The 14640-nt window shown below is 54.3% G+C and overlaps 7 protein-coding genes across 7 annotated transcripts; 3 read left to right on the forward strand and 4 right to left on the reverse strand.

The window, feature by feature from the left end:
- Positions 1 to 6: 6 nt before the first annotated feature.
- On the reverse strand, positions 7 to 2211 carry PV08_03433 (uncharacterized protein; the record flags this gene model as incomplete). Its single annotated transcript, XM_016377787.1, has 1 exon — positions 7 to 2211. One exon carries the CDS (start codon positions 2209 to 2211, stop codon positions 7 to 9), a length of 2205 nt encoding a protein of 734 aa, XP_016239357.1.
- A 588-nt stretch (positions 2212 to 2799) lies between these two features.
- Positions 2800 to 4010, forward strand: PV08_03434 (uncharacterized protein; the record flags this gene model as incomplete). Its single annotated transcript, XM_016377788.1, has 2 exons — positions 2800 to 2888; positions 2954 to 4010. The coding sequence occupies 2 exons, from the start codon at positions 2800 to 2802 to the stop codon at positions 4008 to 4010; spliced, it is 1146 nt and encodes a 381-aa protein (XP_016239358.1).
- A 368-nt stretch (positions 4011 to 4378) lies between these two features.
- Positions 4379 to 5500, reverse strand: PV08_03435 (uncharacterized protein; the record flags this gene model as incomplete). Its single annotated transcript, XM_016377789.1, has 1 exon — positions 4379 to 5500. The coding sequence occupies one exon, from the start codon at positions 5498 to 5500 to the stop codon at positions 4379 to 4381; it is 1122 nt and encodes a 373-aa protein (XP_016239359.1).
- Positions 5501 to 6518: 1018 nt separating this feature from the next.
- Positions 6519 to 8162, reverse strand: PV08_03436 (uncharacterized protein; the record flags this gene model as incomplete). The annotated part of the gene is made up of 1 exon (XM_016377790.1): positions 6519 to 8162. The coding sequence occupies one exon, from the start codon at positions 8160 to 8162 to the stop codon at positions 6519 to 6521; it is 1644 nt and encodes a 547-aa protein (XP_016239360.1).
- Positions 8163 to 8613: 451 nt separating this feature from the next.
- PV08_03437 (uncharacterized protein) lies at positions 8614 to 10725 on the forward strand (the record flags this gene model as incomplete). The annotated part of the gene is made up of 1 exon (XM_016377791.1): positions 8614 to 10725. One exon carries the CDS (start codon positions 8614 to 8616, stop codon positions 10723 to 10725), a length of 2112 nt encoding a protein of 703 aa, XP_016239361.1.
- Positions 10726 to 11348: 623 nt separating this feature from the next.
- On the forward strand, positions 11349 to 12131 carry PV08_03438 (uncharacterized protein; the record flags this gene model as incomplete). The annotated part of the gene is made up of 1 exon (XM_016377792.1): positions 11349 to 12131. One exon carries the CDS (start codon positions 11349 to 11351, stop codon positions 12129 to 12131), a length of 783 nt encoding a protein of 260 aa, XP_016239362.1.
- Positions 12132 to 12464: 333 nt separating this feature from the next.
- PV08_03439 (uncharacterized protein) lies at positions 12465 to 13880 on the reverse strand (the record flags this gene model as incomplete). The annotated part of the gene is made up of 5 exons (XM_016377793.1): positions 12465 to 12973; positions 13015 to 13404; positions 13469 to 13600; positions 13733 to 13806; positions 13861 to 13880. The coding sequence occupies 5 exons, from the start codon at positions 13878 to 13880 to the stop codon at positions 12465 to 12467; spliced, it is 1125 nt and encodes a 374-aa protein (XP_016239363.1).
- Positions 13881 to 14640: the final 760 nt, after the last annotated feature.

A 14640-nucleotide genomic window follows, 5' to 3' on the forward strand; every position in this document is an offset into this window, starting at 1 on the left:
GGCTTCTCAAGATAGAAACGATATTGGCTCTGTGGCCCCAAAGTAGTTGGGGAACATGGCATAGTCTGTCGACGACGGAAACGTCTCCTCACCTTGCGACATATCAAAGAAACCTAGAGTCGGGTGGTTCTGCCAGTCAACATAACCGTTGATTCCGTCCAGGTCTATGCCGTTTCCTATGGAAGGGCCCCCATTTCCAGGCACGTTACTATTCCGGAGATCATCTTCGTTCGACTCTATATCTTGATTTCTATTTCCGATCAAGTTGTCAAACAGCTTGGAGATCCAGGGCGCAGGGTCCCAAGCTTCGTAAATGTCGTGCCAGACCATTTGACAGCTATTCAGAGCCTGAAACCCAAGCTGAGAAACAAGTGGTAGCGGGCTCTTCATTTGAGTGTAAAAGACGGCTTGCGCGAGAAAGAGACCTTGGAAGACTTCGTGCGGCATGACAAGAGATTCATTTTTACGTGTAAATGTGCAAGCGAGGGACGAGATGCGCTGGGCAGCCACCTCGGTAATGGGGCGCGAGGGAGCCCCTCCGCCTAAGGATCCGTTCTCACTGGTCGTGGATGTCGCTCCTGTTGTAGGCCGGCCCAGGTGACTGAGGATCAAGTGGTGGTCGTAGAGTATGGCGAGACAAGTGGCAAACGGATTCGAACTCTTGTCATTCTCCGAGCAGCGTAAAGTGGGCGGAAGCGCATTATGCCATTCTTGTAAGGTCTCGTGGAGATTGGCCATCCGAGCCTGGGCGCGATTGGGATCGAATCTCGTCGAGATGATCTCTCTCAAGAGGAGAGATAGTTTGGACATATGAATCTGATACAGACCACACACGTCGTGGAGAGGATTATTTACAAAATCCGGGCTTTGAATGTCATACTCGAAGTCTTCGACCGTCAGCATCTCGGTGTCGGAGTGATCGGTGTTGATGCGGAAGGGCCGGCCGACGAGAGTGCCGCATGAAGCATCTCGAATGACCAGGATCCACCAGAGTCTTTTCAGGAGACTCCGGTCGTGAGGATGCATGTTTGCTCCCGCAGTGGATCGGTGAATACCCAGGGCTTCTGCAATCGTGACCCCGGTAGAGATCCAACTATAAAAGTTCCAGTAGTTGTTGGGTCCTCCACCCCAGCACGTCAGGACAATGACGCTCTGTAAGATAGTGATCTTATTGGATTCGTAGCCGGTGTCAAACAACGCTTTGGCCTTTCGATAATACGAGACTCTGGCTTGCTTTCGTCCCGTAAACCCAGCGCGGTGCAGGATGGCGAGGGGGCAGAAAGTCGCGGAGATGAAACACAGCGCATGCAGTAGAATCCACGGAACCTTCTTGGCTTTATATTGTTGAAGAAATTCTTGCCGATTGACCACGGGATAGATAGGCCATACTCGGTCGAGGAAATTTGCGATCAAAGCGTCGAGAATTTCCTGAGAAGGAGCGACAAAGGCATCTTTGGCTTGAAGAAAGGCGATATCCTCTGGGAGCATATGTGAGGGGTGATTTTCACTCGTAGGTTCAGCCCTCGCCTGGTCTTCTGTGAGCGGTGGCCCAGCATGATGAAGGCGCGGTCGTCCCCCTTCTTTGAACTCCTCAAGGACCATGGCCAGCGGAAAGGATTCTCCCAGGTAGGTGATCGAACATTTGTCTATCGTGTCCTTTTGGTCCCGTCGTCGCCCGTCCAGAAAATGGTCGAACATGGCGGCCCAAGAGATTTCGCGATAAGACTTTGCGCTGGTCTCCGAGAATGCTGCTTCTGGAGATGCCAGGTCTGTACTGGAAGTAGTGGAAGCCGACACTGGGAAACCATTTGGGACAGTGGCGGGAGCTTGACTGCCGACACGAACGCTTTGGACTGTTTGAGGGAGGGGCGGCGGCCCGTCTCCAGGAGTCGGGTCGCTGAGGGGACGTTGTTCTGTCGTTTCTGACACTGCGGGCATGGCGACGGCGTCGTCGCCCGTGTCAGCATCAACCCCGACAGAGGCTTCCGCGAGCTCTGGTACAGCGGGATTTGGCTTGGACCTTTTGCGAGGATGCGTGCCTCGCCTGGACTGTATCAGGACACATTCCTCGCTGTTACTCTGTCGACATTTGGAGCAAGGAGTTCCGCACTCGAAGGCGTCACACTTGATTCTTTTCTGATTACAGCGTTTGCATGCTTTGACCGCACGTGTACGGTGTGAAGGTGCATGTTCCGAGCTGCCAGGGCGCATTGTAGGTGGGTGACTTGAACTGATGGCTTTCGGATCACCCAGTCGCGCCAACGAGGAGGGAGAGAGGTGTAAAGGTTCGCGGTGTCTGAAGGGTGAAGTGACGACTGGACGCGGGCAAATTGAGGAGCAGACTTGGAGTCGATGGAGATTTGAAGAATGAGAGCCCGAGGTAACGAGGTCTTCCTCGCCTCCGCCTAAGGCGGTTCTCTAGCCTGCTTTCCTGCCTATTAGGGGTGCCTAGCACACCTACTGCGGGGACGATGGAGGGGCAATTAGGGGCCCCTTGGGGAGCTCATTGGGGCTTCTGGGCCCCTGTTATCCCCTCCCCCACTTGCCCTACGTTAGGTGGGTGCTCGGCGAAGGGCCACGTGAGAAGCACTAAGTTAACTAGCTCAGGTGTAGGTCCTTGAGCATTCAAAGTTTCAGTTCCCTCCAACCGCAGTTCACCTCTTCCCATGTAGCCGGGATGGAACTTGATTCCCGGCCACAGCACTCTGCTGGCCATTCGTCCAGCATGGCCATTGTGGAAACTCTTCCTTCTTACTATATAACATTGTACGACCTGTTCGGAGGAGCTTCAGATCAGCCATGGCGACCGCCACGATGACCACCAGCACGCATCCCGCGTTGCGCATTCATGCCCGCGAGAAGCTCCAGCTTGATAACATTCCTTCTCTGTAAGTTGCTAGCGGCACTCCTCCGAGGCATTTCAAGACAAGGTGACGAGCTAATCACTACCTAGACCTTGCGGGCCCAACGAAGTTCGACTCAAGATTGCCTTCTGTGGGATTTGTGGCTCAGACATTCATGAGTACCAGGCACTCCCGATCTTTGCTCCTCCGCCTGGTGGCAAGCATCATGCTACGGGGGTTGAACTTCCCGTGGTCATGGGCCACGAAATGTCGGGCACTGTGACAGAAGTTGGATCAGCAGTCCGCGACCTGGAGGTCGGCCAAAACGTGGCGGTCTGTCCCTCGTTGGACGATCGATCCTACAATGAACCGCCGTGCTCATCTTGTCGCAGGGGCAAGGTCAATATCTGCAAGCGCTTTGCCACCTACGGACTGAGTGCCAGTGGAGGAGGGTTCTCGACTGAGATCGTGGTGAAGGACTTCAACTGCTTCCCCCTTCCAAGTTCGGTGTCACTGAAAGTGGGCGCCCTGACCGAGCCCCTCGCTGTCGCCTGGCACAGCATTCGGACGTCGGGATTCCAGAAAGGTCAGACAGCACTCATTCTTGGCGCAGGTCCTATCGGTCTTGCCATTTTGCTCTTACTCAGAGTGTGGGACGCCAGTAAGGTGGTCGTGACCGAAGTGACGGAAGCGAGACAGCTACAAGCGCAAAAATTCGGTGCAGACCTGGTTATCAACCCTCTACAAAAGCCCGCAGGCAGCTCAAGCCAGGTGCCTCCTAACCCCGTGGTGGATGCCGTCCGGACCTTCTCTGAAGACGGTGTTGACGTTGCCTTTGACGCAACCGGTCTCCAATCGACTTTGGACACGGCACTGGCCGCCACGCGTCCTGGAGGGACTATTTTCAACGTCGCGATACACGAGAAGCCGCTATCCTTGAACCTAAACGACATTGCATTTCTTGAGAAACGCCTCCTGGGGGGAATTTGCTATACCAAGGAAGACTATGAACAAGTGATCAATGCGATGGGGTCGGGGAAGATTCCGTTTGAGCAGATGATTACTTCAGTGGTGCCTCTGACAAATGCAATCGAGGGCGGTTTCATGGAGCTGATCCAGAACAAAGCGAAGCATGTCAAGATCTTGATCCAGCCTGACCAAGACTAGCCTTGTCACCCACCCCCCGCCATTGACCACATCACCTCAGTGTAGAGAGTTGCCCGTTAGTCCATCTAGCACGCAATATGACAACCATGTGATTAGCCCGCCCAGGCTCTCTGGGGAAGATCTCCCACACCTTGACGTTGATCCACGCGCCACTGCAACTCTATCAGACGAAAGTTGTATTGCCGAAGGCCAAAATCATATAGGCGAGGCGGCGTTTGGCCGGGCAAACAAATAGCCGGCAGTTACCGCGCATATAGTGCAGATTAGGTGGATGCAAGGCTGAGAGCTGCATGGACGGGCCTGCATGTACCAAATTGTGCGATGCGTTGCTAAGATCTAGCAAGGGATACAGAAGGGAACAACAGTGTTCAATGGTTCGAGGTAATGATACACTTGATGAGATCCTTGGGCTTGTCCACGACCAATTGCAACGCGTCGGCGGCTTGCTGCAAGTCAAACCTGTGAGTGATCAGGGGCTTGACATCCAGCTGCCCGGAAGCGATCATATCAATGGCGGTCCGAAAGGTGTTGGCATACCTCCATAGCGACAAGAGGTCGACCTCTCTCACCGCCGCCGCTCCCACGTTGATGTTCTGAACCGGCTGTCCCATTCCCACAATCACCACCTTGCCGCCCGGCGCAGCGCAATGGATCCCAATGTTCACACAGGTGTCGACGCCCGTACACTCGAACACGACCTCCGCCAAACCCCATCCCTCGCCCTCCTTCTCGAGCATCTGTGCAGCCAGCCTTTTGGCCATGTCCGGCTTCGATTCTCCCTCGTTGCCACGGATAGGAATCTCGAACACGCCGTCGGCAAATCCATGTCGCCTCGCAAAGTCCAGCCTCGCACCATCAACGTCCACCATGCCAATCCATCTGGCCCCGTTGACGCGCGCCACCGCAGCACAAAACAAACCGATCGCACCGGCTCCGAGTACCACCACTCTCATGCCGCCCTTGACTTTGGCTCTTCGGACCGCATGGACCGCCACACTCAGCGGCTCGATCATGGCGGCTTCCTCCCAACTCATGGTCTGGGGGAGCGGATACACCCATGACGCCGGGTGCGTATACCTGGCCTGTAGCGTTCCCTGAACTGGTGGGTTCGCACTGGCGCTGCCACTGAACTTCAACCGGGGACAAAGGTTGTATTTGCCTCTGCGACAGACATTGCACCTCTCGCACGGCCGCTGTGGCTCGATCGCCACGCGGTCTCCGACCTTCAAACCCAGTCCCAACGACTCCACGTCACTGCCTAACGCGACGATTGTCCCTGCGGCCTCGTGCCCAAGGACTAGAGGCGTGGTGACGACGAACATACCGTTGCGGCCGGCTGAGTAGTAGTGCATATCCGTACCACAAATGCCTGTGGCACGTGGAGCAATGAGGACTTCGTGGGGAAGCGGAGTGGGCGTCGCGACTTGCGTCAATCGGAGGTCGTTAGCCCCGTGCAGCAGAGCAGCAACATGAGTCGAGCTTGTGGACATGTTGGAAGGGCCGTAAGCTGATAGCGACAGTTAAGAAAGGATCGAATCGATGAGGTGTCAAGGGGCTTCTCAACAACTTGGCTCCAGAGACACCAAGAACAAAACGGCGTAGGGAGGGTGTACTGGATTCCAAGCTGGGAGAAAATCAATGCCTGCTTTCCTCGTGTTTCTTGATCTATCAAGACCGTAACCGATCAGACCTTTCCTCTGCCGGCGGCTCTGCTGCGCCAAATGGGCCTTTTCAATTAGATCGTTGACCGCTCGCCTGGCTTCTCTGAGCGTGGCGTTCAGGAGCGGGTTCAATACTACTTCTTCTGGTGAATGATAAAAACACAAGATGAACCGAAATAACTCGGTGCTACGGCGTGAAGTCAAAGGGTGTGTTGAGCACTGCTAATGTTACCAATTTCACATGCGGCGAACGCCAGCTCCTTTCAGTTTAAAATAAGTACGTATACTCCGGTTTCCAGGCGGGCCAGGTCCACGTAAGATCACAGCCGAAAGTGTGGGAAAAGCACCAGCGGCGTGAGGGAACGTGAAACAGACAGGCAGGGGAACGGTTGAGATTCGATAGACATTGCATCGAACCGGTACGTTAATGGCCCTCTTTTCCACTCGGCCAGCTTGCGGAACCGGAAGCTGGTGGGCAAAGAGCTTCATCATGTAGCCGGACTGGGCCGGGAAGGAAGTAGACCGGGCTCAGATCTAGGTGCAGCCGTTAGGTAAAAGGTATCATGCTGACAGATCGGCCGGCTTCTGGCAACGGTTTTACCACCTACGGAGCTAGAGAGAGAGAAAATTGGTGGGAAAGAGAGAAATACTAACTATATGTCTTTCAAGTGGTTAACATGACCGTTTAGGGGGCTAGCCTTGTATAGAGATTCCGGGGACTCGTTTCCGCATTCTGTGCGATCCCAGCGTCATTGACTCAGCCACAGCTCGCCATCTCATTTGATCCTGCTCCTCCATTGTGGCACCAATGTGCTAGATAGAGCCAAACAATTGGCACCTTACCCCTTCAAAGCACCTTCTGCTTCAACATGTCCACAACAGGACCTAATAGGGGAAGACTTCTGCTTAGTAGGACCGGGAAAAAGACTCCAAAACTGGCCAACGTCGCCGCCACCTTCCATCCCGGGTGCAGGGGATGGGTGCCTTTGCCTCCGTGGAGGTTAAAATCTTTCCACACTGGCCAGTAGAGCTGGTACCAGAACTTCCAGGTTTCGTCCGGGTAGTTGGTGGTGTTGCGCCCAGCGGCATCCAGGTTCCAGTTGCTGCAGCCGGCATTCCAGACCATGGACTTCAGCTGCGCCTGGACTTCACTGGCGTCACGATGCTCCGCGGCTTCCTTGACGTCGATGACTTGGAAGTCTCCGCGCAGGACCGGCTTCACCATAGCCTTGATGATATACTCCACTTGCACCTCGTTGGTATAGATGACCGAGTTGTGCGCGGGAAAAGCATTGGGACCGAACACGATCCCAAAGTTCGGGAAACCCGTCACAAACGTCGCCTTGTACGCCTGTGCGCCTCGCGTGTCTTTCCAGTGTTCGTTCAGGCTGACACCACCGACACCCTTGACGGTAATGGGAGATAAGAATTCCTGGATCTTGAAGCCCGTGCTCAGGATAATGTCGTCGACATCGATACTTCGTTGGGGCGTTCGCAGACCGGTCTCAGTGATTTCCAGAATGGGCTCCGCTGAGAGTTCGATGTTGGGACTGTGGAGGCTCTCGAGGTAGCCAGGGTCGAAGATACGTCGTTTACACCCGAGTGGGAATTGGGGGATAAGGAGGTCATGGTACTTCTTTGGTGCAGTGGCCATCATGTAGGCCTTAGCATGTTCCGTGGCGGCGGCGCGGTTACGTATCGATCGGGCTGTCTCAGACTGGTATAGATTGTGAAGGGCGTCCGTGTTCTTCCACAGGTAGAAGCGGTAGATGCGGTTCCAGAGGGGCACGTAGCGAAAACACCATTTTTGGAAATCGGTGAAGTTGCTGTTAGGTCTTTCATTGATCCATTGAGGTGACCGTTGGAACTGGTACACCTGCGCCGCTTCTTTGACCACATACGGGACAAGTTGAGCGGCCGAGCAGCCATTGCCGACCACAGCGACCCGCTTGCCCTTCAGGGAGACGCTATGATTCCAGCGCGCGGAATGCCACATGTCGCCTTTGAACTTCTCGTGGCCGGGGATGTTACAGTCTTTGGGTATGGATATTGTGCCCACACAGGAGACCAGCATTTCCGCTTCCTTATGGAAGACATGGTTGTCGTCGAGGTTGCGAAGAGTCACCCGCCAGACTGACTTCTCTTCTATCCAAGCGGCTTCAACCACCTCCACTCCGAGCTGCACATGGGGTCTGATCCCGAACTTGTCGACCGTGTTTTGCAGATATTGGAGAATCTCAGATTGCTCGGCGAACCGCTTCGACCAGTCGGGGTTCAGGTTGAAGGAGAAGGAGTAGAGGTGAGAGTCGACATCGCAGCCCACGCCAGGGTACGTGTTGAGGTACCAGGTACCACCGACAGATCTCTCCCTTTCATAAACAACAAAATTATCGTATCCCAGCTGTGATCTAAGCCGCGCAGAGAGTGCAATGCCAGCAACCCCGCACCCGATGACGATAAGGCGTGGTTCTGCTGTCCGGCGTGTAGGCATTGCGCGCGTGTATAGAGCCAGGACTTTCCGTTCGACTCGAATTGTCTCTGCAAGTTCGGCGTGTCAAGAAGACCTTCTCAGACTTCGAGCTCGCTCAATATATCACAAGCAGCTTGTGGCGAACCATCCGCTTGTCCATGTAGGCTGGAGAGACAGCTCCCAGCCGATATGATAGTACGGGGATTGGTCCCGGTTATATGAAGGTGGTCTGAGATTCCCGGGCGAGAACCGCGTTATGTTTCCCGGTGGTACGCTGTGGATCTTCGCGAAGAATAGGCGGCCATGGCGATCTCGGGGGGATTTGCATAGGCAGTAGATTCCGACGGAGCTGGGACTGCTGGCTCTATTGCTCGCTGGAAGAATTGGTCGAATCTTGCAGATATAATGGGTTGCAAAGTCCGGGCGGGCAATGGAGGATCGGTAGTTGTGAGCGGATGCATTGATGCCAAACATGCCAAGTATCACGAACGGACATTCTGCCACAGTCAACGGCGCCTCTGCTCCATCCGTCTTGACCGACGATGAGCAAGCAGTTCGAGACCTGAGGAAGTTCATCATCGATATCTGTCGACAGAACGGCGGTGGCCATGGAGGGTCGGCGATTGGCATGGCACCTCTGGGCGTCGCTCTGTGGCGTCATACAATGAGATACAATCCAAAGAATGCAGACTGGTTCGATCGAGATCGATTCGTGCTCTCGAATGGCCACGCTGCTATGTTCATCTACACCATGTTACATGCGACCGGATATCCGAACATGACGTTGGACGAGGTGAAGCTGTACGGCTCGGCCAAGGCAGTCGATCCGGAGACTGGCAAGTGGACGGCCACGCTGTGCCATGGCCACCCTGAACTCGACGTTCCAGGTATCGAAGTCACTACTGGGCCACTTGGTCAAGGGGTAGCGAATGCTGTAGGCCTCGCTATCGCCTCGAAGCACTTGGCAGCAACCTTTAACAAGCCAGGCTACGACATCGTTCGTTCTCGGATCTACTGCACCACGGGCGATGGATGCCTTCAGGAAGGAGTCGCCCAAGAGACCATGGCTCTTGCAGGTCATCTACAGCTTGATAACCTTGTTCTCTGCTACGACAACAATCAGGTCACCTGTGATGGCCCCCTGGAGTGGATTGTGTCTGAAGATACCAATGCCAAAATGCGCGCAATAGGATGGAATGTTATCGATGTTTTCACGGGTGATAGCTCAGTCGATGATATTGTCTCAGCGCTGAAGCTTGCCCGGTCTACCAAGGGAAAGCCTACCTTCATCAACATCCGCACCACAATCGGGTACGGGACCTCCACCGCGGGCACCTTCAAGTCGCATCACGGCACCTATACTGATGCGGATGCTGCCCTCTACGCGTCTGCCGACGTACCCAGCACACATACTCTATCAGAACAGACAAAAGCGTACCTCGCTGGATGTGTGGCAAAAGGCCAAACTTTCGAAAAGGACTGGAATGACCTCCTCGTGGCCTACAACAAAGCTTATCCTACCGAAGCCCAGCTACTGTCTGACCGGATGAATGGCAAGGTCGACTATGAGACTGCCCTTTCTTCCATCCAAGTTCCCAAGATCACCCAAGCTACCCGAGAATTCAATGGCACCGTCTTTAATACCCTCATGTCACATGTTCCACACCTCATTGCTGGCGGCGCCGACCTTTGGAACAGCAATCAGATGGGTGATCAGACGTCTCGAATCTATTCCGGGGGCCACCCAGAGGGCCGCGTCATTCGGTATGGCATTCGCGAACATGCAATGGCGTCCATCTCGAACGGACTAGCAGCCTACAGTCCTGGAGCCATTATCCCTATCACGGCGACCTTCTTTATGTTCTACTTGTACGCAGCGCCAGGCGTGCGTATGGGCGCATTAAGCCACCTCAAAGTTGTCCATGTGGCCACCCACGACTCGATCGGCGAAGGCCAGAATGGTCCAACTCATCAGCCTGTCGAACTCGACTCTTTGTATCGAGCAATGCCACATCTAGCATATATCAGACCTTCGGATGCCGAAGAAGTAATAGGTGCTTGGTCAGCCGCTTTAGGTCCTGCCACCAAGGACATGTCGGTTATCATCTCACTGGCTAGGGACCCAGCACTCACCGCGATACCAAACACAGATCGAGCCAATGTCGCTCGAGGTGGATACGTGATTGTTGAGCGGAGCGATGCCGTCGTCACTCTCGTTTCTTGCGGCTCGGAACTGCAATTTGCCGTAGCCGCGGCGAAACAGCTGACAGAGCAGCACAACATTGTGACACGGGTAGTAAGCATGCCGTGCATCAGCCTGTTCGAAGCCCAGACCGAGACATACCAGAATGAAGTGCTTGGGGTAACGAAACATGTGGTCAGCATCGAAGCCTACGTCAGTAGCATGTGGGCAAGGTTTTGTACTGCAAGCGTGGCGATGGATGACTTTGGGTATTCCGGACTGGGCATTGAAAACTTCAGGAGGTTTGGCATTGACGATGTCGGGATTGTCAAGAAGGTGAAGAATCTTCTCCAAATCAGCACATCAGGGAAGGGCAGAACAAGGTGGAGGTTGCTGAAGTAGTCGGTGGGCGGCGAGAGGTAGATTTGATCCAGGTAAATCATGCCAGTGGCTATGTTAGTGTTAGGAATACATGACCTGTTTTGGTAGGGCTCGAGCTTCATCCAGCGAAGAATAATAACAACCTCCTCCCATGGCCCTGTCAGGTTAGTCTCGACAGGAACCTAGCAAAGCAAACAACCGAATAGGGGTACCGTTGAAGCTTTCTTCATACCTTCTCATGGTTTTGGACCAACCGAGGTCGAAAGTCGGCATTGCACTGAACAGGGTGAGAGCTGACATTTTGCTAACAGGGATACCGATTGAGACCCGGCTGGCGAGTACAGTCGAGGGGGCGATGGACTAGCCCTTAACCGAAAGACCCTCGCCTTTATACTTTCTGGCCGCGAGCATGGCCCGCAATTCGGGTGGAGCAAACGGCTCCTTTTAGATTCAATCCAGGGAGACTGGGCTTTACTGCTCGTTCATAACACGGGCTGCCATTATTAAGTATGGTGCATATTGACTGCTTCTATTCAAGCCATTCAAGAACCTGGGGATTGCAAACTCTACCAGAACTGACCCTTCCCGGGCACAGTCTCTTTACCTCGAACTGAAAGCATCCAACTCATTCTTCACGTCTCATGATGGCCGGAATACTTCGCAACAAAGTGATTGCTATCACAGGTGCGTCGCAAGGAATCGGGCGTGCCACGGCACTGGCATGTGCTCGACAAGGCGCTGGTCTCGTCCTGCACCACTTGGGGACCGAACAGACGACCTCCGACATCGAGGCGCTGCAGTCTGAACTCCGAGCCATCGACCCATCGCTTCGGCACACCTCTTTCAGCGGCGACGTTGTCCTGCCAGAGACACCGGCCAATTTGGTGGCCACGGCTGTGGGCAGTTTTGGGCGACTTGACGCCCTGATCAACAATGCAGGTATCTGCACATTCTCCGCCTTCCATGATGTCACGCAGGCTCTTCTGGAACGGCACATGTCGGTCAACTTCACGGCGGCTTACATGCTCACGCAGGCGGCCACGAAGCAGATGGTGGCTCAAGGGACGGGGGGCAGTGTCGTGTCTATCGCCTCCATCACAGCCGTCCAAGGCTCGTCGGCCTTGACGCACTACGCGCCCACCAAGGCGGCCATCCTGGGCATGACCGTGTCCTGTGCGAGCGCCCTGGGCAGACATGGCATCCGGTTCAACAGCATCTGTCCCGGCACCATCGAGACCACCATGAACAAAGCTCACTTGGACCACAATGGCCAGCGCGAAGTCATGGCGGCCAAGGCAGCGCTGGGCCGCCTGGGCAGTCCCGAAGATATCGCCGGAGCAGCCGTCTTCTTCGCCAGTGATCTCAGTTCATATGTCACGGGACAGTACCTGCTGGTGGACGGCGGTGCATCAACCCATTACGAGTGATTGACGATGCATTTTCTTTTCTGTTGCTGCTGCTCTCTATCGCAAAGGAATCACCTTCGAGCGGAAGCATCATTTCCTTTCTCCTTCCTCGTCTGGCTGCGAACACGTCCAGGACCATGTGCTTAGAGTTCTATGAAGCTCCAGAGAGCTCTCCTTGTTCTTGAGTCTCGAGGAATCCTTTGCGTGTCATAATACTCCCGCACAGGTCCCGAGCAAGGCCGAAAAGCGACGAATGGAAAGGACATGTTCAGGATGAACCCTTTGCGAACGACGAAAGTATTGAATCAAGGGACCTCTCAAATAAACATTCTGTCTCCGTCATTTCTTTTCTTCTCAAGTTGACAGCGTCTTGCCCTGCAATCTTGATCTCTCTGCCTCAAGTATACCAGGAGCCTCCTCCTCAATGCTCTTCTCCTTGGGCGTCCAGGCCAGAAATTTTCTCAATCGCTCGGCCTTTCCCCGTGAATTCAAGCCCCAGCTGACGGCTTCGAAGCCGGCTACCCCCAGAGCCTCGTCTTTATCAAGCTGCTTCTCCACGGGATTGGCCGGAATGTAGCCTTTGTCCGCCGCGATTGCCGAGATCTTCCTGGCCAGGTCAGCCCAGACATGCTCGCCGCTCTCGCAGAGATGGTAGCCCTTGGCGCCCCAGATTTCGTCAGACAGGTTCTTGGCCACTGCCGCTTCAGCCAGGAGGACAAAAGCAGCAGAGAGGTCATAGACATGGACGTGGTTCCACCGTGCCTTTCCTGCACCCACGATGGGAGTGTAACCCTTTTGGAGTATGAGCTTGCTCAGTTCATAGACCTGGCGAGACCGTCCGGAGGTGGGACCTCGACCGTCACCTAAACGGAAAGTTAGCCAGGGGAGAGTACGTTTATAAAACACATAACAGTTAGAAGTCGGCTTAGAACGACGAATTCAAGGACGATCGCGTGCTGCCTGGGGTTGTAAGACTTGCCGTAGATGGTGGGTGGGCAAACCAATGCCGTCTTCACCCCGTCCGCATACTTGGTTCCAGCTTCGAGAACGATCTTGTCGACATTACGATGAAAAGCCTCGTCAGGAAGGTGTGTCAGCTCGTCCACTCCACTAAGATCGTTGTACTCTTTAGTCGACCACTCTCCCAAGCGATTGTTCTTGGAGTCGTCGTAAGTCAAGATCCCAGTGCCGCCTGTGTGCAGCCAGAATCCAGGCCTAGATGGTGCATGGCCCTCGGCGAGGCCGGCAGCGATGGCCCTTGCCGCACCTTCGTGATCCGATGCGTCTGCAGTATCTGTTGAACAGGAATATTAGGGTCAGAACACTCTCCGACAAGGTGGGCATCGTCGGCAACCTACGCAGGACGATATCTGCCTTTGCACTCTCTTCACGCAGCACGGCCGAATCATCCAGATCACCCAGGACGATGCGAAGCTTGGGGTACTGCTGTTGAACTTGGCTCGCTTTCTGCTGCGTCCTGATCATGGCAGCTATCAGATCATGTCAGCAACTTTGGTTTCCCTGTTGTCACCAACGCGAAAGCAAACGGGCATCCAACCGGTGCCGAGTATGGAAAGAAGCAAATGAGGCGATAAAACCCCCTGTGAAATTTGCAAACTTACAGTATTCCCATTCAGGATGTTTCTTGTTCAGGGCATAGAGGGCGTCGCCACCGATGTACCCTGTAACTCCTGTGCTGGATTGTAGTTAGCAGGTGTGGTTTCTCAAATTCATCGCGTCGGCCTCGTACATAAACACTTTGACTGCCATAATGGGTGTGACAGGTCCAACTATGCTGCAGTGAGACTCTATGCTTCTCGTAGAAGTTATCAAGATAGTGTGGCCTTTTGTTGGAATCAAATTTGTTTTTGCAGCAATTGTATCATAAAACCCCTCCAAGCCTGAATATTGGAGATCGAGCCGAGACGATCGAGACCCGCTACTGCAATCATCGACACACGAAATAAACCCCCCCCCCCCGGGTTCAAGTGCTGCGATCCACCTGAATCGATATCAGACCATGTGGTCAATCAATCAGTGGACAGTCGAGTGCTTCACTCTCTTGGTTTGCGCTTGACTAGGCTACTACTGTATCATTACTACCTCACTGGCTTCAAGTGCTCTGCGCGAATTTTCTTTTCACGTGCAGTAAAGACATTATTGAGCCAGGCTCACAGGTCGCACAGCGGGTGCAAAGGTTGGAGCCCTAAGGTCTTTCATTTGTGCTCAATGCTTCGTGTTTGGCGCCTCCGCTGCTGGATCTTGGCTCGATCAATGCGAGCAGGAAGCCTCGCCTGGAATCCTTGCGCCGAGAGCCAGGCCAGTTTACGACACTCACTAGAATGAATGCTGACGTTACCCGCGATGGGCGTCGTGCAACGCAGACCCGAAGGCCTCGACAAGGAACCAACTCTTACGTGCGCCGCTCTGAATATTACCAACAACGGCCTGGCAAGCGTGTCAGAAGAGTTCTTTCCCAGTGTCACGGACGGGGGGTGGATCCCACGAATCTGGCAAGGAGCGACACCTG

This window comes from Exophiala spinifera, assembly GCF_000836115.1.
Source record: "Exophiala spinifera strain CBS 89968 unplaced genomic scaffold supercont1.2, whole genome shotgun sequence".
NCBI classification, from domain to species: Eukaryota; Fungi; Ascomycota; class Eurotiomycetes; order Chaetothyriales; family Herpotrichiellaceae; genus Exophiala; species Exophiala spinifera.